The sequence below is a fragment of the Castor canadensis genome, chromosome 2, assembly GCF_047511655.1.
Source record: "Castor canadensis chromosome 2, mCasCan1.hap1v2, whole genome shotgun sequence".
NCBI lineage: Eukaryota > Metazoa > Chordata > Mammalia > Rodentia > Castoridae > Castor > Castor canadensis.
Window position 1 is genome coordinate 3,527,800 of NC_133387.1, and position 26,990 is coordinate 3,554,789.

General features: G+C 40.7%; 1 protein-coding gene across 6 annotated transcripts in view; it reads right to left on the reverse strand.

Moving 5' to 3' along the window:
- The window catches only part of Dpp6 (dipeptidyl peptidase like 6), a 945,197-nt gene that overhangs the window by 209,314 nt on the left and 708,893 nt on the right, over positions 1-26,990 (reverse strand). For all 6 annotated transcript variants that reach the window (XM_074060144.1, XM_074060158.1, XM_074060135.1 and 3 more), the window contains exon 6: positions 11,971-12,023. In XM_074060144.1, coding sequence (XP_073916245.1) covers positions 11,971-12,023 — 53 coding nt within the window. The remainder of the gene's footprint in view (positions 1-11,970; positions 12,024-26,990) is intronic.

Here is a 26,990-nt window from a genome sequence, read left to right on the forward strand (position 1 = left end):
ACTTTAGGCCTGTCATTTGAGACATGGGCCAGGGGAAAAAGAACAAAACCTATCAGTGAAATTTTGCAAATTCTTGCACAATTTTCATTGTGCAAAGTTGTCATACTGTGCAATAGCCTATGATATAACAGGCACAGTCCAACCTAACCCCCCATTTACATATCAGACTGTCCATTCCCATCTCATACCTTATGACGAGAGAAAGGAATATGTCAGTTAAAAAAATGCACATTGAAAATGCTCCTAAATACTCCTTTAAAAATGTCTACAACAAGATAATTAGTGTATAAGAGGAAAGTATTGTGTACAATGAAAAGCAATGCTTATACCCTAAGTTCAGGGGGTTGGAGAAGATTTTTAAGAGGGGGATGTTTCAAAGTGGGGGCTTTAAGGATCAGATGGACTTGGCTACAAGGTACACAGTAAGCAGGAAATTTCTGGTGTGTGTGTGTGGGGGGTGGGGGGATGAAACTAGCAAAGGTGTGAGCACCCAGAAGCACACTCAGACTTGGGAGCAGAGCTAGGCACACTGCTTGATGTGCTTCATCCAGAAAAGGCAGGATGGGCAAGTGTTAGCATCTTCCCTCCCTCACTATACACAGCTGACCAATTGTGGCATTCTACCCATGGAGTCAGTCATGGTTTCAGTCAATTTTTACACTTAGAGCTCCAGGAAGCCATTGTGAATTGATCAAAGTTACCCTTGAGGATGATATTTGTTTCTGTGCCAACTATAGGAAAGTTATGGGGAAGAATGATTAGTTAGATTTTGTCATATTATAGAAAGTTTTGGTGTCTACCACGAATACAACACGTAGTACTTTCTTTGCACTGAAGTAGGGACTTAAACACACTATCTCATTTCATATAACATTTCCATGAACCCTATGTGCTAGGCATTTTATATAGGGAGTAATTGTGTCAAGAGAAGCAAAGTGACTTTTCTGTGATTACCCAGGTAGAGTGGCTGACTGGGAATTTATTCCCAGATCTATTTGACTGTAAAGCCCATGGTTTTTGGTAATGCTTGTCAAAAGTTTGGATTTATGTAGGAGGGAGAAGAGAGAGAAAAGGAAAATAGTGGGATGCAGCAGGGGGGGGGGCGGATAGAAAAGGGAGAACTAGCTACTACAATTTAGCACAGGTCTGACAGAGACCTATAAGTTGCCCATGGTCCTGAAACTCCATAACTGCCAAATGGCAGTATGATTCTCCCCTTTTCAATGTCATGGCTGAAACACATGCTGTTCTAAGAGTATCTCTCTTACAGTTTGGCTTCATCTTGATGCTCCCCAAAGGCACAACAGTAATTACACACTGAAATCTGGGGAAAAAACAGAGTATGGAAATTTTGCTATCCTGATGGATCTTTATATATTGCCACAAGGTTCAAACAAAGATAAGAGCTGTTTTCTGAACAAAAGGAAAAGGAAGCATGTTTACTGTTAAAGGAAACCATTGATTGAAGATCTAGGGAGCAATCATCTTCAAAGCAGTATTACAGCCAAAATTCTTGGCCATAGAGAGCAGAAGGCCCGGCATTTTTATTTCTCGAAACCCCAAAGGCTTCCCCCACTCCACTGGCTAAGTAAGTATCCACCCACCAGAATCAGTGTGAACCTCAGAAACTGGTTGTGACTTGGACTCAGATTCACAGATATAAGTCTATGTGGATGGGAAGTGCAAGTTTTGAGTCACACCACAGAGGAAAGGTGAGGGCAAAAACATCAATGGAGCTGCAGCCCGAACTCCAATGTACAAATCACAACACAGAAACACAAGATATATGAAAAAACAAGTCAATATGATTCTTCCCAAAAGCTCATAACTGCTAAGTAACTGAATGTTAAAATGCCAAATAATCAAAAAATCTATTTATAAAAATGATCAAAGACCTCAAAAGGGATCCAAACAAGCATATGAATGAAGTAAGGAAGTCAATGCAAAACCTGGATGAGAATGTCAGCAACATGGATGAGAAATTTAGCAAGAAAATTGAGATTCTAAAACAAAAACATGGAATTTTGAAAATGAAAAACTCAGTAAGTCAAAAAACAAGTGAAAAGCATTACCAATAGCCTAGATCAAACAAAATACAGAATATCAGGGATTGAAGACAAATTAAAGGAAGTATTACATTCAGACAGCAATAAAGAAAAAAAAATAAGGCCAGGCACTGGTGGCTTACACCTGAAATCCTATCTACTAAGGAGGCAGAGATCAGATATGGTGGTTCAAAGCCAGTCCCAGGGAAATAGTTCAAAAGACCCTATTTCAAAAATACTCAACAAAAAAAAGGACTGTTGGAATGGCTCAAGTTGTAGAGTACCTGCCTAGCAAGCATGAGGCCTGGAGTTCAAACTCCAGTACCATACACACACACACACAAAAGATAAACAAGCATGACCAGAACTTTCAAGAACTCTAGGATATGACCAAAAGACCAAATGTAAAAATCCATGATAGAAGAAGGAGCTGAGGTATAAACTAAAGGCATAGAAAATCTGTTCAATGAAATTATAGCAGAAAATCCCCCAAATCTAAGAAAAGAATGGACATCTAATTGCAGGAGGCATTTAGGACCCCAAATGGTTATGATCAGGATAAAAATCTCTTCATATCACATCATAGTTAAATGCTAAGACTACAGAAAAGAAGGAATTTTGAAAGCGGCAAGAGAAAATGACAACTTACAAAGGCAAACACATCATTCTTCTCAGTAGAAACCCTAAAAGCCGGGAAAGCATAAAATGATACATTTCTAGCTCTGAAAGTAAACAGCTGTGACCAAGATTACTGTATTCATCAAAATTATCACTTAAAATTGAAGGAGACGTAAAGAACCTTTCAAAATAATCACAAACTAAGGCAATTCATGACCACTAGGTCAGCAGAAGAAACTTAAAGTAATCCTACACACAGACAAGGAAGAAGGATAGTCACTAATACGAGAGCTCAGAAAATAAATTTCATGAGAGAAGTAGATGATCAGATGAAAATTAGGGAAGAATTAAATATGTTCAACTCAGTAAACCAACAGATTTCTAAGAATAAGGAGCAACCAGTACTTGAATCAACCAGGAAAAAACCCAATAAAATGATGGGAATATGCAAATACCTCTAAATAACACTTAAATTTAAGTGGTTTTTATACAAGAATGAATATAGAATTTTTAAAGCTGCTGAAATTTCATAAGAAGGGGATTAAGGTAGAAAGGAGAAAAATACAGGGGATGAACAAATTTATATTATAACACATATATACATGGAAATGTCACAATGAAACACCCTGTATAGCTATCTTAAACAAACAAAAACATCATTTTTTTTTACAAAAATGGAGAACAGGAAGGCAAAACAGGTTCTGTCTGGTGTGTTGGGACCAGTAGGAGTGGGGAGGATATAAGCAAGGGGTGTAGGAGGGTGAATGTGGTGGAAATAGTCTGTACTCATGTATGAAAATGGAAAAGTGAGACCTGTTGAAACCATTCCAGGAATAAGGGGAGGGGGTATAAAGGAGAGTGAATAAAATAAATTCAACTATGATATATTGTAAGAATTTTTGTAAATGTTATCATGTACCCCCAGTACAACAATAATAAAAAATAGAAGAAAAATTTAAATGGTGTTAACTTTCTAGTCAAAAGATGCAGACTGCCTGATTGGGTTAAAAAACATAATCCAACTATTTGTTGCCTGCAATAAACACATTGCAGTGGCTAAAAAACACAGACTGAAAGCGTATACCAAGTAAGTGGAAGGGAAGACAAGCAGAGTAGCTATACTTATATCTGACAAGGTAGAATTCAAGCCAAAATTAGTCAGAAGAGATACAGACGGTATATTATCAGGTTATTATCAGACCAAATGGAATAAAAATAAAAATCAATATCAAGAGAAACTATCCAAACACATGGAGATTGAACAAAATACCTCTGAATGATCAGTGCGTCATTGAAGGAATCAAGGAGAAAGAAAAACCCTCCTGGAATCAAATGAAAATACAACGTAATTTTTTAGAACTGTTGGGACACAGCAAATTTAGTTAAAGAGGAAAATTTATAGCTATGCATGCCTACATTTAAAAAATCAGAGAGATCTCATGCTGGGCACTGGTGGCTCAAGCCTATAATCCCAGCTACTCAGGAGGCAGAGATCAAGAGGATCATGGCTTAAAGCCAGCTGGGGCAAATAGTTTGCGAGACCCTATCTTGAAAAAAACCCTATCACAAAAAAGGGCTGGTGGAGTGGCTCAAGGTGCAGGCCCTGAATTTAAACTCCAGTACTGCAAAAAAAGAAAGAAAGATAAAAAAAGAAATCAGAGAGATATCAAGTAAATAACCTAATTATACACCTCAAGATTTTCAAAACAGAGAACTAAACTCAAAATGAGTAAACAGAAAGACATGATGGAGAGAAGTTCAGAAGTTAATGAAATGGACACTAAAATATCAACATAAGAATCAATGAAACAGAAAGTCAGTTCTCTGAAAAGATTAACAAGATTGACAAACCTTTGCCAAACCAAAAGAGAGAATAGTCCCAAATTAATAAAATCAGAGGTGAAGAAGTGGATATTATAACAGATAGCAACAAAATAAAGAAGATTGTTAGGGAATATTTTAAAAATGTATGTTTCAATAAATTAAAAAAATCTAGGTTAATGGATAAACTTCTCACCACTCATGAAAATTGAACCAAGAGCATATAAACCACTTAAACAGATCTATAACAAGCAATGAGACTGAAGCAGTAATAGTCTCCCAACAAAGAGAAGCCCAGAAAAGCCAGGACAGATATGTGTGTCTGTGGAATTCTATTAGATCTTTAAAGAACTAATACCTCAAACTAGATCATAAAATAAAAAGAAGGAATGCGACCAAACACCTTCTATGAAACCAGTATTACCTCGATACCAAAACCAGACAAGGACACAAAGAAAACTCTAGACAAATTTCCTTTAGAAACACAGATATAAAAATTGTCAGCTACATACTCGCAAACAAATTTAACAACACATTAAAAAGATCATACACCATGAACAAGTTGGTTTTATACAAGGGATGTGAGGATGGTTCAACATATACAAATCAATAAATGTAACACAGCACATAACAGAATCAGGGACAAATATCAAATGATCATCTCAAAAGATGCAGAATAAGCCTCTGATAAAATTCGACATCCCTTTGTGAGAAGAGCCTTGAAGAAACTAGAAATAGAAGGTTAATATGAAAAAGGCTATATGTACCAAGTCCACAGCCAACATGGCACTAAGTGGGAAGCTAAAAGCATTTCCTTTAAAATCAGCAGTGAGTCAAGGGTGTCCACTTTCTCCACTTTTATTCAATGTACTGCTCGAGTTCTTTGCATAGCAGTATGGGAAGAGAAGGAAATAAAGGGGAAGCATTTGGAACAGGAGTAAGTAAAAGTACCCCTTTTTATAGACAATGTGACCCCATACTTATAAGACCTTAGAGACTCCACCAGCAAGCTCTCAGATTTGATAAACACTTCCAGCAAAGTAGCAGGATATAAAATCAATAAATAAAAACTAGGAGCTTTTCTATATTATCCCATTAATATTACCCTCAAAAATAAAATATCTAGGACTAAAGGTAACCAAGGAGATAGAGGACTTTTACAACTAAAATATAAAACACCGAAGAAAGAAATTAAGGAAGAATTAGAAGACATGGGTTGGCAAAATTAATATTCCAAAAATGGCCATATTAGTGAAAGCAATCTAGATTCAAGGCAATCCCCATCAAAAGTCCAATGACATTCTTCACAGAATTAGAAAAGGCAATCCTAAAATTCATATGGAGGCACAGAAGACCCTGAGTAACCAAGGTAATCCTGAACAAAAATCACACTCCCTGATTTCAAATTATACTACAGCATCATGGTAAGAAAAACACCATGGTATTGGCACAAAACCCAGACATATAGACCAATGGAATAGAACGAGGCCCAAGAAAGAAACCAGTGCAGCTGTGACCATAAGATTCTTCACAAAGGAACCAAAGACATATACTGCAGAAAAGACATGCCTCTTTAACAGCTGGTGCTGGGAAGATCAGTTATTCACACATAGAAGACAAACTAGATGTCAACCTCTCACCCTGTACAAAAATAAAATCAAAGGGATCAAAGTTTTTAATGTAAGTCCTGAAACTAAGAAACCACTAGAGGAAAACTCCTCAAGATACAGACATAGGCAATGACGTTCTGAACAGAACTCCAATAACTCAGGAAATGATAGCAAGAATTGACAAATGGGATTGTATCAAGTTCAAAAGCTTCTGCACAGCAAAGGAAACAATTACCAAATTTGTTAGTGTTTACCTGGCCTAAAATATCTCCTTTCTCTCCATCTATCAGAACAAGCCAAAATACAAAAACAAAAACCCTGACTCAGGCGCAAGGCTCATCTCCAGTGGACGCCTTAGGATATCAGGGGGCCCACACAGCGCTCTCTTCCTTCTTTGCTGCCTGGATGCAGATGCTTATTGGAGGTATTGTGGTATGTGTTGTTGCAGAAGTCTGTATCTTGTCTTTCCATCAGGAATTTGAACTTCTTAAGGGTGGCAACCAAGCTTCTGCTTTCAATGCAGTATTTCAATAAATATTTGCACTATAAAGTGCAAAACAGGAATGGCTACAAACGAATTGCCCTATACTAGAATGAGATGAAATAAAAATTACTTCATTGAGCATCGAAAATTGTGGGTACTGGAGGCTACAGACACCTCTTGTAAGGGGGAAATTGAATTGAAATTACACAGGCCTTATAATTGCTCACGTGTCAGCAAGTGAGCCTCTGTTCAGAAAAATTACTAAAGGAAATTTCATTATTGTAAATTATATACAATTATATTATTGTATAGTGTATAATTATAATTTTATTATTGTATATTATCCTTCTACTTATAATAAAGGGTTTGGGCTTGCTAGAAAGTAAAGTCTGATAACATTTAATTAAAAGACTACAAATACATATTGGGACGTATTACAATATTAAGAAGAAAGTAATTCTCACCAGAAGCAAAATTCTGTGCCACGCATTTTGCACATATCGCTCTGCTCAGTTCTCATGAGAGGGTCTATGAGGTGGGCACTGTTTTTAATCATCTTTTAAAAAACATGCAAACTGAGTCCTATGGCTGTAAATCAGTTCTCTCAGTCACACAGCTGAAAGTCCGTGGCAAGGTGTGGGTTCGACATCACATCTCGTGGACAGCAGAGCTGGGTCGCGCTGTCAGGGCTGTGCTCACCTTCTCCACATATCTATTTCTCAAGTGGACAGAAAGCCCTCCACAGCCCAGTCTACACCAGGCGGAAAGCCCTACCACTCAGCTTATTATCTACACAGACACGGGAGGCGACTGCAAAGAACCACAGTTCTACTTTTTTTCTTTTTTTTTATTCACATGTGCACACAATGCTTGGGTCATTTCTCCCCTCTTCCCCCACACCTTTCCTTACCCCCCCACCCCCTCTTTCTCCCCCCCACCCCGACAGAAACTATTTTGCCCTTATCTCTAATTTTGTTGTAGAGAGAGTATAAGCAATAATAGGAAGGAACAAGGGTTTTTGCTGGTTGAGATAAGGATAGCTATACAGGGCATTGACTCACATTGATTTCCTGTGCATGTGTGTTGCCTTCTAGGTTAATTCTTTTTGATATAACCTTTCCTCTAGTTCCTGGTCCCCTTTTCCTTTTGGCCTCAGTTGCTTTTAAGGTATCTGCTTTAGTTTCTCTGCGTTGAGGGCAACAAATGCTATCTAGTATTTTAGGTGTCTTACCTATCCTCACCCCTCCCTTGTGTGCTCTCGCTTTTATCATGTGCTCAAAGTCCAATCCCCTTGTTGTGTTTGCCCTTGATCTAATGTCCACATATGAGGGAGAACATATGATTTTTGGTCTTTTGGGCCAGGCTAACCTCACTCAGAATGATGTTCTCCAATTCCATCCATTTACCAGCGAATGATAACATTTCGTTCTTCTTCATGGCTGCATAAAATTCCATTGTGTATAGATACCACATTTTCTTAATACATTTGTTAGCAGTGGGGCATCTTGGCTGTTTTCATAACTTGGTTATTGTGAATAGTGCCGCAATAAACATGGGTGTGCAGGTGCCTCTGGAGTAACCTGAGTCACAGTCTTTTGGGTCTATCAGAACCACAGTTCTAAAGCAATGTGATTTCTGTACAATTGGCTTGATGTGTAAAACATGCTGGCATGTGAGCAAAGCTAGAGTGACACTACCCACAAAGGTGGCCTAGTGTGTAAAAATACCATCGATCACATCTTGTCTGCCATCCTGGTGTTGTTCTGAGTGTGTCAGAGTCCAAAATGCCAGTGCTACCTAATGAAGGAACATTCCACCTTCTCTTAAAATTGACTTCTGTTATCAAAGAGGTTGACTTTGCCTATGCCATGTGACTTTCAGAATGATACTAGTAAACATGAGATTACATGACACACAGTTATGTACATTTTTAAAGACCAAAGGCCAAAGGTTAATTGAAGAAAAATGTCATGACAGGAAATGTGAAGAGGCAGCCAAGCCTAGGAAATGCTTGTGTGAAGGCACATCCCAGGTCTTCCCTAGAGCTCCTACCATCCTCAACATGGAAAATTACTTTGGTTTGTAGAAATTTTGATATAAAAACCTTTAGTGAAATGTTTTATGTTAAAAAGTAGCTTTAATTCTACTTAAATAGCTTATGTAAAAGACATATTACACAAGCTTTAAGAAAACAACTTTTTAGGCGGTGGGGGTGTATCTCAGAGGTAGAACACTTGCCTTGTCTTAGGCCCTGGGTTCAATCCCCAGCACCACACACACACACACACACACACACACGAATACAATTCCTGGAAGCTTGGTATTGGAAATTTGAATAATGAAGAGTCAGCGATTGGGGGTCTCTCATCGCAGCCCCAGCCATGATACACAAACTGGCTTCTACCTGGCTCCAGTTAGACAGGCTAAAAGCACATATGCTTACCCTGCAAGAGAGAGGAGTACAAGAGAGGTGGGCAGAGGATGCCCACCCCACATTCTCCCCTGGCATTTGCAAAAACGGAAGGACAGCAGGAATTAGAGGGTATTGGAAATTAAGTTGGCCCTTCTCTGCCTTGTTGGAAAGCCTGAGACTAAGAAAAAAAATCAAGTCATAAATGACAAGTGCTCCCATTCTGAGGATGGAAGGGCCTTTGGTGTGCGTGCAAAGGAAGGAGGGATGGAAGGTAAGGTGGGAATTTGTGGGAACAGCACACATCTGTGTCCGCAGAATTAATGAGAAACCCATTTTTATATATAATGTACATTTAAATATTTTCATAGCAATATTTTGATTTTTATAAGACAAATGTGCTTTGTTTCTACCTAAAAGCACCCACAGCATCAGCCATAAGCTCCTGGGCTGTGCTGTTCTCTGGCACCTGGTGGAAGGGACTCGGTTGACTGGAGGGTCAAGGACCCTTTTGAAGGTTGAAGTTGCAAATGCTTCAACCTACAATGTGGTTCCATCCAGTAATCCATTGTCTCATTAACACAAGGAAGATTTTGACATTTGAAATCAGTTAATTGATAATTTTCCATCTATGATCTGATGATAAGATTTGGGGGAGGTGGAGCAATGGCATTTTGTTGATACTGTGTAGGTATAAGTGGTGACAGGGTGGGGTGTTGACTTCAACTTCTCATGGCAAATGGAACAAGTAATCTGGTAATCTTTCAGTCATATTTGAATCCTTAGGAAAGGAATAAATTACTTCTTCCTCAGAAATCTGACCTCTAGAAATATAATATTTATTTCCTACATTGTTAAACTTGGTTTCCATTTGAATTAACCCAAAGAGGTTAGTTTATTAATAGCATGGAGTTTGGATCAGTCAGTCCTGCACTGGAATTTTGGCTCTTCTGTATTCCACCTGTGAGATGCTGGGCAGGTGACCTAACCTCTCTGAGTTCACATTATAAATGGTGATAAATAAGAATGTTCTGGCAAGCATGGTGTCCAGGGGTAAAAATACAGGAACCGCAACCAGTAAATGGTGGGATAATTGTTACTATCTTTATTGAAAAATACTAAAAGCAGCTAATGTTGGTGCCAGCTTTGAAGGGAATTATTGCAAAACTGCAGGTGTCTCCACTGACCCTTGCATCCTCAGTGTGCCAGCTTGCTTGCTGCTTGGCTCACCCTCATGCCAAGTTCTTAGAATCTGTTTCTCCTAAATTCTGACAGATGCAGTAAAATATTAACACAATATGCTAGGCATAAACTGCTTTTATAGAGTTTTGAGCTTTACAAATTTATATAAGGTAGAATGAAACATCCATCATTTAGCACAAATTCTGTTATTCCTAGAAGGGGTGGATAGATCTCAAGGCATAATTTCAATCCTGCCTGCCACTACCATTGAAGATGGATATGTGCTTAGAATAACCCCTCTGTATTAAAGAACATTTGAGCTCTTGTTTGCAATGTGCTTCTAACGAAAGATTCCTCTGGAAACTTTATTTTTACTAGGGCCGGTCGCTTTCAGTTTCTTTTCCTTAATTTTTCAAATGACCTACCTGTCACCACCATAGGCTGCTGCTCATTGCCAGGCATGGACCTCTCCTCTGTCTGAAATCCAAGTAAAATGATTTCTGCTCATGTGTTTTCCAAGGCCACGGTCAAATTCTCCCTAAGCTCATCCGAAAGCAGACAGCAGCAATGGTAAACACTCCCACTGCCATTAACGCTCTCCTCTGGAACAACACTTTGTACCAGCCCCTGCTGTTTATTTAAATTTGCCTGGGAAAATTAGGATCCCTCAACCTACATATTCATGGAAGCCTGCAGGACAAGGCCAGCTGCAAGACTGGGATCCTTTCTAAGTATTTCCAAAGCACTAACCTTTTCAAAGTGCTGTGATAGAAAGCAGGGAAATACAACAGACAAGGTGAGGCAGGGAACAAGAAATCCCTGGGAGATGGAGAATGGGGTAGGGTAGGGGGGTGGGGTGGGAGATAGAAGGAGGAGGAGGAGGAAGAAGGAGGAGGAGAGAAAGAATAAACATGAAAACAACAAAAAGATCCCTGCTGGACTTTCCTTGCTCTGTACCTGGTTTTTATTGGTGTCTGAACTAATTCATCACCAAACTTTAACCAGTGACTTTACTGACCTGGAGTCCAGGGCGAGGCTACAGAACTGCACTGAAATGTGTGAGTGTGTCTACCTAGGGCTGAAAACTAGCAGTCATTCTTGCTCATGTCTTTCTTTCCCACAGACACTCTGGGGCCCCAAATAATGCATTTTTGAGAAACCAGAGAAGCCTCGGCTGTATAATTTGAGGTTGTGAAACGGCATGGAGTTGGGTGGCCCAGTCAACTGTAGGCACTGAGGGTTTGGAGCACAACCACACCAGAAAAGACTGTAAACCAAAAGAGCACACCACTGATGCCCATCTTGGGCCTGCTGGTAGAGCCAGCTCTTTGTGCACCGACCAAAACTGACTTGCTTACTCTGAGCCCTGCCACCAGGCACTGCTGGATCTGTGTTCACTCACTGCCACTTCTGGGCTTGTTTTCGATGCTATGTGGTGGACTGAGAGGGGCCTCCATTGTATTATCCAGGAGCCCTCTCTGGAGTCTCGGGGCCAACCTATTATGCCTGCGATGGGGACCTTGCTCCACAGAGCCTCGAGGGTTCCAGAACCAGAGAACTGGAGCAGAAGTGGACAGAGTAGTTCTGGGGGAAGGGGCTTCACAAAAGGGCCAGCAGCTGGACATGACCCTGAGATCCTGAGAGTAATTATCTAAAGATGAGCTATCTGGTCATCCCTTCGCTGTCGGGGATGTCAAGACACCCCATTTCTGTCCTCAGGGTTGAGCAACTAGTCAGTGTTCCATGCTTCACTTTGTTCTGCAGAGTTCTAATTAAAAGGAAATGAAAGAACCATCTTACCCGTGAGGAATTTTGCTCAGGACATAATATCCAGCATAGGAGTGTTGGTAGATCTGAAACAGATAAAAGAAAGAGCAACCATTGAGACGGAGGCTGTGACTATGATGTTTTTCAAATCATCAAATCTTACCAAACATCAGTGAGCCAAAAGTAGTTAATCTGGAGACCTGGAGGCAAAGTCTTTTATTGATTTAGGATGGCAATTTGCATATCCTGTTTGTTTTATTATTTTCATCATTTGCAATGGCTTACAGGGCAGCCGGAGGCTTGATGTCATCTCCATGGCTACCTGGTTTTGATCAAATTAGGAGCACAGATTTCCAGCTTAACTAAATACAGCACAGAACTAATGAGGGCATGTGGTCACTGGAGACTGTCAGACACAGTCAGCAAGACCTGATGGGACAGGAAGACCCATGTACTTCTGGAGTTCCGGTAAGATATGGCAAAGGTCCCTCAGTACTTCTTCTCTGTGTCCTCAGTGAGTGCAATACGGAAGTCAAGTCAGGATTGTAAGGGTAGGCTCTGACCCTCTGTATAATTTAAGGGGTGTCTCCTAACTTCTGAGAGTCATCAACAAAAAGAGGGGAGTCAGAAGTAGATGGCTTTCAAAGCAGAACAAAAAACTAAAACAGTTTCCAGACTCCTGGAATTCACAAATCTCAGATGTCTCTCTTGATTGCCCTAATCCATAAATGAAATGAGATGCCCAGGAGGAGGGAGAACATGGTGGTCAGGAAATGTTAGCACCTCTCCTCTCCAGCTTTCTGGACAGACACCCTCCCCAGAACCTGTGATGCGTGCCTCTGGACGGAGGGAGTTTGTGAAACTTCTAAGCATCTGTGTCCTGTGTGACTGAATGTCCAGGGATTGGCATGGAAAACTACCTTTCTAAATACAATAGATGAGGGACCTGCAGGTGAAGGAAGACATGTTTTACGTGGAGTATGTTGACTAGGGGAATACATTTGGGGTACTGCTGTTGAAAATGAGTCTGCAAAGGAAAACATGGAGAGCTGATAGTACCCTAATCCCCATGGAGTCTGGACCACGGAATCGATTTCCAAGGAATCACAGCAGACCTGGAGTTCTTTGGAGAAAAAGACCAAGATATAAAAACAAAAAAATCCCAACAGTCTGGTGTTCCCAGAAACCCTGAGATGCTGGAACCAGAAAAATGGGCCCAGGTGGCCTGCTGGAAGACAGTGGATGAGTAAATGCTGCTTTAGTTACAAAGAAACAGACTAAGGGTCAAATTTTGTGGGGAAACTTGATGGAGCTGCAGCAGTGACCCACAAGAAAGACATGAGCAGGGATCAGCTGTTCCTCCTGAAGTGCTGGGTGCACTGCTCCCCCAGGGGGAGGAAGGAAGGAGCTAGTGTCAGCCCCCATGTGCTGAGCAGGCACTGACTGGAGAAGCCATCACAGGACTTGATGCTGGACCAAGTCAGGCCTCGTGAGTAGACTGGCTTCCTCACGGGCAACAGTGGGGGCTGGTGGCCTTCCATTTCTTCAGTTATCCCATGTGGTGCTGCACAGAGTTTCTAAGCTCTCCTTCCAAAGCTTCCCCATGCACCATCCATCTCACTTTATTCTCACCCTCGCTGAGACAGGAAAAAGGTTCCCTTGTTTGGTAAGCTGAGAAGCCAAGCACAGCAGGAGTAGAGGAAGGTGGAGGAGGAGAAAGAGGGGAGGAGTGGTAAGTGGTGGAAAAAGGAAGGAGGAGTGAGGGAGAGGGAGGGGAGCTTAATTCGGTACCATTGAGTGTTGGCATGTGCGATGGCTAGTGAAGGCAATGTGGCAGAAACAATGGTGCTAGAGTTCAGAAACCAGGTCGTAAAAGGTGTTGGCTTCCTTCTGTTCTTTTCCTTATCGCTTACTCTGAAGAAAGACAGATGCCATGTTGTGAGGTCATCCAAGCATCCCTATAGAGAGAGGCCCATGTGGAGAGGGGCCAAGGCTCCTTGGCGTTGCATTGCCAGGACCTGGCAAGGATGTGAGGCTTTGTGATAGCCTCATGAGTGGATGTGGAAGTCAGGGCTTCCAAGGCCAATACCCTGAACACAGCATCATGAACCTTAAGCCAGGGCCCTCACCTAAGAAGGTCTTGACTCCCTGAGCCCCATTGATTGCGAGACATTGTCTTTTAAAAGATTGAGTTTTCGGGTCATTTCTTACACAGAAATAGGACGATAATAGAGCTAACTTAAACCTAGACAAGATGGGTAAGTACTAAATCAGATGTGCATAAATTTCTTCTGAGATACTGAGTTCACTCCATGTAAACTGCTAGCAACTTGTAAAGCAAACAGATAAACTCCTTGTAGAGACTGTCAGTGCAGAAGCAAGAAGAGGCCAGGAGAGGACCACACAGGTCAGAGCACCTGAAGAGAAATGGCCCCAAGCAGCATCCGTTGTCCTGGGGACGGTGGCAGTGAAGCCATGAAGTGCGTGAGAGCAGCTGGCATGTGTGCATTGGGCACATGTCAGCATATGTGAACCCGCTCAGCCTTTGTGAAGGAGCCACCCCACTTCTGTAATAGGAACATTGGATATTAAGGATTTCAGCCAAACCAAAGGGGAGTTTGATCTGAGGTCTGTCTTTTTCTAACACCATCTTGGAAATCGCCTACACAAAGGGCACATCACTTAGCTCAAGTTACAAGCCCAAGTTGGTTGTTGTGAACTGAACAAATCCAGGATAGCAACAGATGCAACAAATATACCAGACACTTTACATATTCATTATGCAAAACATGCTACCTTTCTTTAAGCCATCTAGAAACAGTGATTTAAATTCATTCCTGGTCATGTCATCCCTCAAACAAACACCCAGGCTATGTCTTTGCATTCTTCCTTAAATATGCCACTGTCTGGTCCTGATGTGCAGCTCTGAATATCTTCTTTTAGTGGAGCCAATGACAAAGAAGAGAACAATGAAAGACATCCCTTTCTGGGCCATGACAAGAACAAAATGAAAGAACTCTCTATTTTCCACTATACCGTTGGGCAAAAATAAAGCACATGTGCACAAGAAATGTAATAAAAGATCTGGAAGACTGAGTCACAATTGCAGAGACTCCAGCAAGAGCTGAGAGGGCTGGGAAGCTCAGGCAGAGAAAGGCCGAGAAGCTGGGTCAGCGAGGGGAGGAACGAGAAAGCACTGGTTCCGCAGGAAATGGTCAATGCCAGTGGGAAATCTGAGAAAGAAGGCTGCTCCTCAACCTTGGAGATGAAAATCTCCCCTCCTTCCCCCAATGCCGAGCCAGGGTGGGTCAGGGAAAATGAGGCCTGAAAAACAGGAGGCAGGAATTCAGAGATAAACACTGTGTGAGTGAAGAGCTGTGTGACAGCACACAGGCACTATGTTCTTTGCTTTAAGCTTCACGCTCCCCGCAAAAAAAAGCCACTCTCTCCCTCTGACCTTGCCTGCTTGCCCAAATGGTCAACACACTCTGGGAACTGAACAAGAGTATCTTGTTTTAAATTTCATTTTAGTTTTGAATTAGTATGCATTAATAATATGAAGGTGTTTTGTTGTGATAATTCCATGCATGTGTACACTGTACTTTGAATGAGTTCACCACCTCCATTTTATTTCCATTCTCCCTCCTTCCCCTTGTTCATGACAGTGTTTGGTGGGTTCATTGTGCCGTCTTTATATGCATAGTGTATTTCCATTGTCCTCACTTAATCCTTTCCTTTCTCCCTCCCCAGTCCAGCAGCTCCTTGCCCCAGACAATCTCCCTTTCATTTTAAAGAAAGACTCTTACCCTAGGGAAAAAATTGGCAAAATAATCCCTTTGACCACAGAAATGTTTACAAAGAAGGAAAAAGCTGTCTTAAGGAAGGACACCTATCTTGAGAGGAGCATCTGGTGAAACCCACTCTTAAATGGATGTTCAGACATCTGTGTCATAATGACCCAAATTCAGTAAACCGACCAGACTTGATATCTGGGCCTAATTTAGAATGTCACAGCACTATTGTGACATAGTAATATTAAATGTTCCAGGTGTCCAGAACAAAGGGGAACACTTATCCTAAGATAAATTTAAGCCAAACCCCCAACCCACCTTTTTCCTCTAAATACCCCTCATGTTAAAGCACTCAAGTGTGCCTCCTACCAGATGTGCCCATTCCTATTTCTGGGAGTAGATTACCCTTTCCTTTCTTTGCTTTGCTTTATTAATAAACTTTCTTGGTCTCTACCTTGATGTGTCCAAATTTGTGTGTGTGTGTGTGTGTGTGTGTGTGTGTGTGTGTGTGTGTGTGTGTGTGACAACACCACGAACCCAGTACCCAAGAGCCAGGTAGAGCCTCCTTTCTTTTGGAGACCTCCCTGGAGCCTCACGGGTTCTGGAAACAGAACCACAGTCGTGAAGGACCAACTCAGAACAGGAGGCATCATCTGAGTACCATCTCCTCTAGGAAGCGCCGGACAGCTGCATCTCACTGGAACATCTGCCCTTCAGGGAAAAGTCCTCCTTTTTGTGTGCAGTCTCCATTGCATTTACATTTCTTTCTTTCAAACACACTAAATGTTTCTGATCATGGGAAAAAGTACCAAGAGTTGGAAGTTAGGCTGCACTCAGGTATTTTCCTGAGTACAAATTTTACAAGCTCCTGGGTCTCATCCTACATATTTATTTTGGAAAATGAATACAAACTACTGCCCAGACACCATTTAGAAGATGAGAAAAGGATTTTAGAAAATTATACTTTAATATATCACACATAAAACAGTTCATAATGGCATTCAGTAATTTAACCAAAAACAGGCAAGGTTTGCCATGGGGCTGGTTCACGTTTGAGCTGCTACTCCTTGTTTTGACATTTTCCTCTGCCCAGGGATCCTTTTCTGTCCTCGGCTGTGGGGCCCCACTGGCCCCAACTCCAGACTTCTCTGAGGTCTTCCTTGTCTCGCACTCCCCCTCACTCTCCATCCTCTTCCTCTATGAAGTCATCAACTCCAGAGGTGTCAAGTCAGCACCTACATTTCAGTAAGTCCCTAGACCCAGCTGTGGATGAATATTCCAGATTTCCAGCTGGACGTCTTCAATCCATGCCTCACGACCACCAAAATAATCTTTCCCACGGCCCTCACCCTTCCTCTCCTTTAACACTTCCAGTCTCATTTGGTGGATCAGTCGTCTCCTCAGTAAACTGAACTGAAATTTAGTTTTCCTGACTCCAATCTTTGCCCATTCTTTCCCCAACTCCAATTCAATCAATTCACTGTGCCCACTTAAGTCCTTCCCAAATCTACAACCCACTCTTTGTCTCTAAGTCAAGAGCCTCAGTTCAGACCTCTCTTCCACCCCGTCTCCTATAGGAAGCCAGGACAGACCCCGAAACCTCAGCTGTCCCCTCCACTCCTTACTGAACTTTGCCACCACTCCATCATAACCCACCTGCCTTGTATTTTCAACCATTCCCTCCCTACTCTGGCTTCTCCTGGATCAGTAGAATGAATAGAACTCAAGTCATTTTAAAAAGTCCCTGGCCACACTCCCTGAGCTCCTTCTTTTTAACTATCAAGACACTTCCTAAGAAAGGTCTATTTTTGTGTCACTGGTTCACTGTTCACCTCTAACCATCTACACCCAGCATTCACCTACTCATTCTCTCTCTGAAACATGTGATGGAGGCCAGAGGGCTTGTTCTCTTTTTCATTGCCCACCTCCTGCCTCTCCATGCAGCCTTCTTGCCCTTCTCCTCTGTTGCAGACCCCTTGATCTGCTGCCGTGGGGTCTTTCCTGACCCCACTTTGGTTTGGCAAGTCCCATTCATTTCTGTGTCCTTGGGCAGCTTTTTACTGAGTTGACACTTTTGCAATTCATGCTTGCTTGCTCTACCCTCTGAGGTCTAGGTTCATATTTTTAGCTTGCACTGGGCCTTTCTACGAGGATGCTTTTACCCCAAATCAAAAACTTTCAAAACCAAAGACAGTGTTTTCCTACTAAAGAACTCATTTTAAGTTCTTCCACTGACCTGGGCTTTCAGTAAAGAAATATCAGAATTAGCACCAACTGTTCCATCCCTTCCTGTTCTCTGTTCATGAACAATTGTTTGCCTGGTTTCTATGGACTTTGCAACCCCTACATTCACCTGCATTTTCTCCCCTTGTTTGGGATGACTGAGCACCAATGGTGGCCTGCTGCTGAATTGCCAGGCCTCCCTTCCTCTTTCCCTGCACTGGAGTCCCTTCCTGACATCACCAAGTGGGGAGCAGAGGAGGTGTTACAATAGTTATGGGGTGGGACATAGATGCTACCTTGAAGCCACTACTCATTTACAGTAAGACATGGGCTAAGTTCTCAGTCTGCTCTTCAGTTGGTGGGTGAACAGGGGCGAAAGATGAGACCTCTGCAAGTCTCAGTTTCCTTCCCATAAAATAGGGTGAAATCTGTGAGTAGTCACTAAGGAAAGCTGATCTATGAGAAAGAAAGAACGGACATCCATGTTCAAGTTGTCAGGAGAATGGGTGATCTGGTTACTAGCGCGTGCAGACTACATGAAGCTCTTTTCTCTGTTCTTCTGGACTCTAGGAAATAGAAGTCCTATAGGGACTGGGAGTTGGAGCCTGGCCTCTTTTAAAAGGTAGTGATAGTGAGAAAACCACTGAGGCTATTGCCTAAGGCTTCTCTGGATCAGGCACCTAGTCAACTTGTCAGCTTAATTCAGTGTGCTCTAGTTACAGCACCCAGTTAGAGCACATGTTCTGCAGTGGTGTGCTCCAGAACCATCACTCTGGTGTACCCCATTAGTAGGGTACCCTAAGGTGGGCATGTGTCCTGCCGAGCAGACTGCTCTTGAGGACTTCTGTAATCCCTCTCTCATTTAACTCTATTATTTCACTCACATAGGGATGAAAAAGACCAGAAAGCATGAGTGAGTACAGACTAGGAATTTCCCAAGCTGAGATCAAGAGCCTCATGACAGGTATAGATGACAGGTAAGATATGATGACATGATATGAGTGGAGGTTGACAATACTGGGAAAGATAAACACAGGAAAAGACGTGAGGCTGAGAAAAGAGTGGGACTTGGAGACTGAATGATTAAAAAAAAAGGAAATAAAAGGAAAGTTATCTGTATGAGATATCAGGGACAAATGAAAAATTCAGGGAGGAAATTAAAATCTGAGGAGAAAAAATAAACTCTAAACAGAAAATGGAAATTGTTATGTTACTTGGCTATAAATGGAGAAAATGAAGTATTTACTCCAAGTGTTTATCTTCTCACAATTTTGAAGTTCTCTATTACCAGACAAAAATGAAATTCTATTAGGTGCCAGCTGGCACAGTCAGACATAATTCTGCTGGGAATTAGCACAGCATTCAGTCCCCAAGAAGAAAGAAAGCATTCTCTCCCCAAATTCATGACTGGAGGTTTTATGCACTATAGTAGACACCCTATAAATACTCCTTTTGTACCCAATAACCCTTCTATCAGAGACCATCAAACCCGTGAGTCTGAGGCACCCCTTCAGATGATGTGGGGAGAGGAGGACTGAGAGGCTAAGTCATCAGAAATACTTTTACGCATTGCCACTTTTACATGATGTGTTCCTGAATCTTGGTCTTGACACATTCTTTTTAAAAAATGTAGAGGTGGGAAGGCAGCTCAGTGGCACGTGAAGGACCCTGGGTTCTATCCCCAGCACTACAAAATCTAAACAAAACAAAACAAGCACACTCCTGCTTTGTGCCATTAATTCCATCCATTTCAGGATCCCCCATCACGCAGAGCTGCCATATTTCCGAGAAGCCCTGGAAGATTTGCTTGGTGGAATGACTGATTTCAGGTGTTACTCAGGCCATGGAGGTAGCAGCAGATGATGCTGATGGTTTTGTCAGGAGCTTCTTTGAAGAGTTATAGTAAATAAGGCCATCTTTAATAATGTGGGTGATGACCAAAGCTAATCAGTTCCTAAGGACTCTCTGGGAAGAAATGTTGTCCTATGCTGGCTAGGACCCTCCTTCTTCACACATGGAGAAATGGGTCCAGTAGAGGGTGTCAGTTTCTAAGAATGAGACCAACAAGGCAGAATACTCTACAGAAGATGGCCAGGTTTGCTGGACTTTGGAAACAAAGCCATCTAAAGGATATCTAGGACTTCCTAAAGACGAGCTGGATAGGTGTCTTCAAGGTTGGACAAGTGTGTGAGTATGAAAAAGTAGGTCTGCTCTCGTTTGCTCCGGGGGAGGAATAATGGCTGACATACACATGGTAAGGAGACAGGTTCAGACTGATGCACTTGTCTTTTGGTAGTTAAAGCCATCTAACACAGGGGTGATGGGGGGATATGATCAAAGATACATATTCATATATACGTATGTGTGAGTGTATATATATGACTAGCATAATGAAACTCACTAACTTAAAATGGAGGAGGAACACAGAGAGTGGTTAAGGCAGAGTAATATAGACATGTGAATTTATCAAAGTACATTATATGTAAACATCACAATGAACTCCCTTTGCATACTTAAGTTATGCTAATAAAACTAATAATAAGAAAACTATTCAACACAGAAAAGCTTTAATGGAGCCTATCGATAAATGTATTGAAGCAGTTTATTGGTGCATCAAGGAAAATTTGAGGAGTGGGGGATTGAACCAGAAGACCATTAAAACCTCCTTTTAAAAAAATTTTTATTTTATTCATATGTGCATACAATATTTGCGTCATTTCTCCCCCCTTCTCCCACCCCCTCCCTTACCTACCCCACCCCTGCTCCCTCCCTTACCCCCCCTTAACCCTCGCTACCCGGCAGAAATAATTTTAACCTTATTTCTAATTTTGTTGTAGAGAGAGTATAAGCAATAATAGGAAGGAACAAGGGTTTTTGCTAGTTGAGATAAGGATAGCTATACAGGGAGTTGACTCACATTGATTTCCTGTGCATGTGTGTATTGCCTTCTAGGTTAATTCTTTTTGATCTCACCTTTTCTCTAGTTCCTGCTCCCCTTCTCCTATTGGCCTCAGTTGCTTTTAAAGTATCTGCTTTAGTTTCTCTGCATTGAGGGCAACAAATGCTAACTAATTTTTTAGGTGTCTTACCTATCCTCACCCCTCCCTTGTGTGCTCTCGCTTTATCTTGTGATCAAAGTCCAATCCCCTTGTTGTGTTTGTCCTTGACCTATTGTCCACATATGAGGGAGAACATATGATTTTTGGTCTTTTGGGCCAGGCTAACCTCACTCAGAATGATGTTCTCCAATTCCATCCATTTACCAGCGAATGATAACATTTCGTTCTTCTTCATGGCTGCATAGAATTCCATTGTGTATAGATACCACATTTTCTTAATCCACTCGTCAGTAGTGGGGCATCTTGGCTGTTTCCTTAACTTGGCTATTGTGAATAGTGCCGCAATAAACATGGGTGTGCAGGTGCCTCTGGAGTAACCTGTGTCACAGTCTTTTGGGTATATCCCCAAGAGTGGGATTGCTGGATCATATGGTAGATCAATGTTTAGCTTTTTTAAGTAGCCTCCAAATTTTTTTCCAGAGTGGTTGTACTAGTTTACATTTCCACCAGCAGTGTTAGAGGGTTCCTTTTTCCCCGCATCCTCACCAACACCTGTTGTTGGTGGTGTTGCTGATGATGGCTATTCTAACAGGGGTGAGGTGGAATCTTAGCATGGTTTTAATTTGCATTTCCTTTATTACTAGAGATGGTGAGCATTATTTCATGTGTTTTTTGTCCATTTGAATTTCTTCTTTTGAGAAAGTTCTGTTTAGTTCACTTGTCCATTTCTTTATTGGTTCATTAATTTTGGGAGAATTTAGTTTTTTAAGTTCCCTATGTATTCTGGTTATCAGTCCTTTGTCTGATGTATAGCTGGCAAATATTTTCTCCCACTCTGTGGGTGTTCTCTTCAGTTTAGAGACCATTTCTTTTGATGAACAGAAGCTTTTTAGCTTTATGAGGTCCCATTTATCTATGCTATCTCTTAGTTGCTGTGCTGCTGGGGTTTCATTGAGAAAGTTCTTACCTACACCTACTAACTCCAGAGTATTTCCTACTCTTTCCTGTATCAACTTTAGAGTTTGGGGTCTGATATTAAGATCCTTGATCCATTTTGAGTTAATCTTGGTATAGGGTGATATACATGGATCTAGTTTCAGTTTTTTGCAGACTGCTAACCAGTTTTCCCAGCAGTTTTTGTTGAAGAGGCTGCTTTTTCTCCATCATATATTTTTAACGCCTTTCAAAGACAAGCTGGTCATAGTTGTGTGGCTTCATATCTGGGTCCTCTATTCTGTTCCACTGGTCTTCATGTCTGTTTTTGTGCCAGTACCATGCTGTTTTTATTGTTATTGCTTTGTAATATAGTTTGAAGTCAGGTATTGTGATACCTCCTGCATTGTTCTTTTGACTGAGTATTGCCTTGGCTATTCATGGCTTCCTTTGTTTCCATATAAATTTCATGGTAGATTTTTTGATCTCTTTAATGAATGTCATTGGAATTTTGATGGGAATTGCATTAAACATGTAGATTACTTTTGGGAGCATCGACATTTTTACTATGTTGATTCTACCAATCCATGAGCATGGGAGATCTCTCCACTTTCTATAGTCTTCCTCAATCTCTTTTTTTAGAAGTGTGTAGTTTTCCTTGTAGAGGTCTTTCACATCTTTTGTTAGGTTTACACCTAGGTATTTGATTTTTTTTGAGGCTATTGTAAATTGAATTGTTTCCATATATTTTTTCTCAGTTTGTTCATTATTAGTGTATCGAAATGCTAAGGATTTTTCTATGTTGATTTTATATCCTGCTGCCTTGCTGTAGCTATTGATGGTGTCTAGGAGCTTCTGAGTAGAGTTTTTTGGGTCTTTAAGGTATAGGATCATGTCGCCTGCAAATAGGGATATTTTGACAGTTTCTTTACCTATTTGTATTCCTTTTATTCCTTCTTCTTGCCTAACTGCTCTGGCTAGGAATTCCAGTACTATGTTGAATAGGATTGGAGATAGTGGGCAACCTTGTCTGGTTCCTGATTTTAGAGGGAATGGTTTCAGTTTTTCTCCGTTAAGTATAATGCTGGCTGTAGGTTTTTCATATATAGCTTTTATAATGTTGAGGAACTTTCCTTCTATTCCTAGTTTTCTTAGAGCTTTTATCATGAAATGATGTTGGATCTTATCAAAGGCTTTTTCTGCATCTATTGAGATGATCAAGTGGTTTTTGTCTTTGCTTCTGTTAATGTGGTTTATTACGTTTATTGATTTTCGTATGTTGAACCACCCCTGCATCCCTGGGATGAAGCCTACTTGGTCGTGGTGAATAATCTTTTTGATGTGTTGTTGAATTCAGTTTGCCATTATTTGGTTGAGGATTTTTGCATCAATGTTCATTAAGGAGATTGGCCTATAGTTCTCCTTTTTGGAGGTGTCTTTGCCTGGTTTTGGGATAAGTGTAATACTGGCTTCATAAAATGTGTTTGGCAGTTTTCCTTCCCTTTCTATTTCATGGAACAGTTTAAGGAGGGTTGGTATCAGTTCTTCTTTAAAGGTCTGATAGAATTCAGCAGAGAATCCATCAGGTCCTGGACTTTTCTTTTTGGGGAGACTCTTGATTGCTGATTCAATTTCATTTTGTGTTATAGATCTATTCAGTTTATTAATATCCTCTTGGTTCAGTTTTGGATGATCATATGTATCTAGAAATCTGTCCATTTCTTTAAGATTTTCAAATTTATTTGAATATAGGTACTCTAAGTAGTCTCTGATGATTTCCTGGACTTCCATGGTGTTTGTTGTTATCTTCCCTTTTGCATTCCTGATTCTACTAATTTGGGTTTTTTTCTCTCCTCCTTTTAGTCAGGTTTGCCAGGGGTCTGCTGAACTTGTTTATTTTTTCAAAGAACCAACTTTTTGTTTCATTAATTCTTCGTATGGTTTATTTGTTTCTATTTTGTTGATTTTAGCTCTTATTTTTATTATTTCTCTTCTATTTGTTTTGGGATTTGCTTGTTCTTGTTTTTCTAGGAGTTTGAGATGTATCATTAGGTCATTGATTTGGGATCTTTCAGTCTTTTTAATATATGCACTCATGGCTATAAACTTTCCTCTCAAGACTGCCTTAGCTGTGTCCCATAGGTTCCGGTAGGTTGTGTTTTCATTTTCATTGACTTCCAGGAACTTTTTAATTTCCTCTTTTATTTCATCAATGACCCATTGTTCATTAAGCAATGAGTTATTCAGTTTCTAGCTGTTTGCATGTTTTTTGTCTTTACTTTTGTTGTTGAGTTCTAGTTTTATTGCATTGTGATCAGATAGCATGCACGGTATAATTTCTATTTTCTTATATTTGCTGAGGCTTGCTTTGTGCCCTAGGATATGATCTATTTTGGAGAAGGTTCCATGGGCTGCTGAGAAGAACATATGTTGTGTAGAAGTTGGATGAAATGTTCTGTAGACATCAAGTAGGTCCATTTGATCTATGGTATATTTTAGATCTTGGATTTCTTGTTTGGATGACCTATCTATTGATGATAATGGGGTGTTAAAGTCTCCCACAACCACTGTGTTGGAGTTAATATATGCTTTTAGGTCCTTCAGGGTATGTTTGATGAAATTGGGTGTGTTGACATTGGGTGCATATAGGCTGATAATTATTATTTCCTTTTGGTCTATTTCCCCTTTTATTAGGATGGAATGTCCTTCTTTATCTCGTTTGATCAATGTAGGTTTGAAGTCTTCTTTGTCAGAGATAAGTATTGCTACTCCTGCCTGTTTTCGGGGGCCGTTGGCTTGGTAAATCTTCTTCCAGCCTTTCATCCTAAGCCTATGCTTATTTCTGTTGGTGAGATGGGTCTCCTGTAAGCAACAAATTGTTGGATCTTCCTTTTTAATCCATTTCGTCAAGTGGTGCCTTTTGATGGGTGAATTAAGTCCGTTAACATTAAGTGTTAGTACTGATAGGTATGTGGTGATTCCTGTCATTTAGTTGTCTTAGTTGTTTGAAGGTTTGATTGTGTGTACCTAAGTTGAGGTTACTCTCTACTGTCTTGCTTTTCCTTTTCCTGTGGTTTGGTGCTGCCTGTCTTTTCATGGTTATGGTGGGTGTCACTTTCTGTGTGCAGAATCCCTTGAAGAATATTTTGTAGGGTGGCTTTGTGGTGACAGATTGTTTTAGTTTCTCCTTATCATGGAAGACTTTTATTGCTCCATCTATTTTGAATGATAGTTTTGCTGGGTAGAGTATCCTGGGGTTGAAGTTATTTTCATTCAGTGCCCGGAGGATCTCACCCCAAGCTCTTCTTGCTTTTAATGTTTTTGTTGAGAAGTCTGCTGTGATTTTGATGGGTTTACCTTTGTATGTTATTTGTTTTTTCTCTCTTACAGCCTTCAATATTCTTTCTCGGGTCTCTGTATTTGTTGTTTTAATGATAATATGCCGTGGAGTAGTTCTATTTTGGTCTGGTCTGTTTGGTGTTCTGGAGGCCTCTTGCATCTGTATGGGAATATCTTTCTCTAGATTTGGGAAATTTTCTGTTATTATTTTGTTGAATATATTACACGTTCCCTTTGCTTGCACCTCTTCTCCTTCTTCGATGCCCATGATTCTCAAGTTTGGTCTTTTGATGGAGTCGGTGAGTTCTTGCATTTTCTTTTCACAGGTCTTGAGTTGTTTAATTAATAGTTCTTCGGTTTTTCCTTTAATTACCATTTCATCTTCAAGTTCTGAGATTCTGTCTTCTGTTTGTTCTGTTCTGCTGGATTGGCCTTCTGTTTTGTTTTGCAATTCTGTTTCGTTCTTTTTTCTGAGTTTTTCCATATCCTGGGTCATTTCCTCTTTAATGTTGTCTATTTTTGTCCTGAGTTCATTTATCTCATTATTAATCGTGTTCTTTGTTTCACTTTGGTGTTTATAAAGTGCTTCTATGGTTTCCTTTATTTCTTCTTTTGTTTTTTCAAATTTTCTATTTTTGTTGTCTTGGAATTTCTTGAGTGTCTCCTGTACATTTTGGTTGACCATGTCCAGCATCATCTCTATAAAATTCTCGTTGAGCACCTGTAGTATTTCTTCTTTTAGATTGTTCTTGTGGGCTTCATTGGGTTCTTTGGCATAGTTTTTCTTCATTTTGTTGGAGTCTGTATCTGAGTATCTGTTTTCTTCATTTCCCTCTGGTTCCTGTACTAATTTTTTGCTGTGGGGAAAACAGGGGAACTGGTTTCCCTGTTTTTTCTGTCTTCCCATCATTGCCCTTGGTGGTGTTACTGTTCCTTTAATGTGTGCAATTAAGTATTTTCTAGCTTGTAATAATAACAATGGTGATATTTAGAATGGAAGGGTGAGAAGAGAGGGAAAGCAAAGAAAGTAAAGAAAAAGGGAAAAACAAGCATGTCAAAAACAAAACAAAACAAACAAATAAAAAGTTTCAAAGATATAGACAGGGAGAGATAGTGTACTGATCAACAGTAACCTAAACAGGCATTAGGGAGACAGAGAGAGGATTGAAAAATAAAATAAAATAAAATAAACAATCTCCAATTTCAAATGCAATAAAGTTTCAGTCTTAATAATTTTGGTGTTAGTCCCTCAGCCTCCAATCCTGGAGATGGTGTGTCAGAAGTAGTTCTGTCATTGTCTCATCAGAGGGGGAAAAAAACAACAAAAAACCCCACAAAACACCACAAAGTGTCCCAAGTTCAAATGCAATACAGTTTCAGTAAGCTTTTCAGCATGCAGGTGTAGTTCGGTTGTTTTCTCATCAAAGGTAGGGAGAGAGAAAAAAAAGTCTGGAGACAGTTCTGAGAATGGCATCTGCAGCTGTGGCTTGCCTGCCCGCTGCTGTCAGCCTGCTGTTGCTGGAGGCTTTATTTATGCAGATCTCAGGGGTGAGCTTAGCACTCACCTGGCCCTGCAGGCTTTGTTTGCTCAGAGTTCTCCTGTGCCCAATGCCACTGTTATAAGGTTTCCCCTTTCCAAGCACACTTGGGGAGGTGACACTGCACCCACATTCTCAGGCTGGCGTGTTTATTTACAGTTCACGTGGGA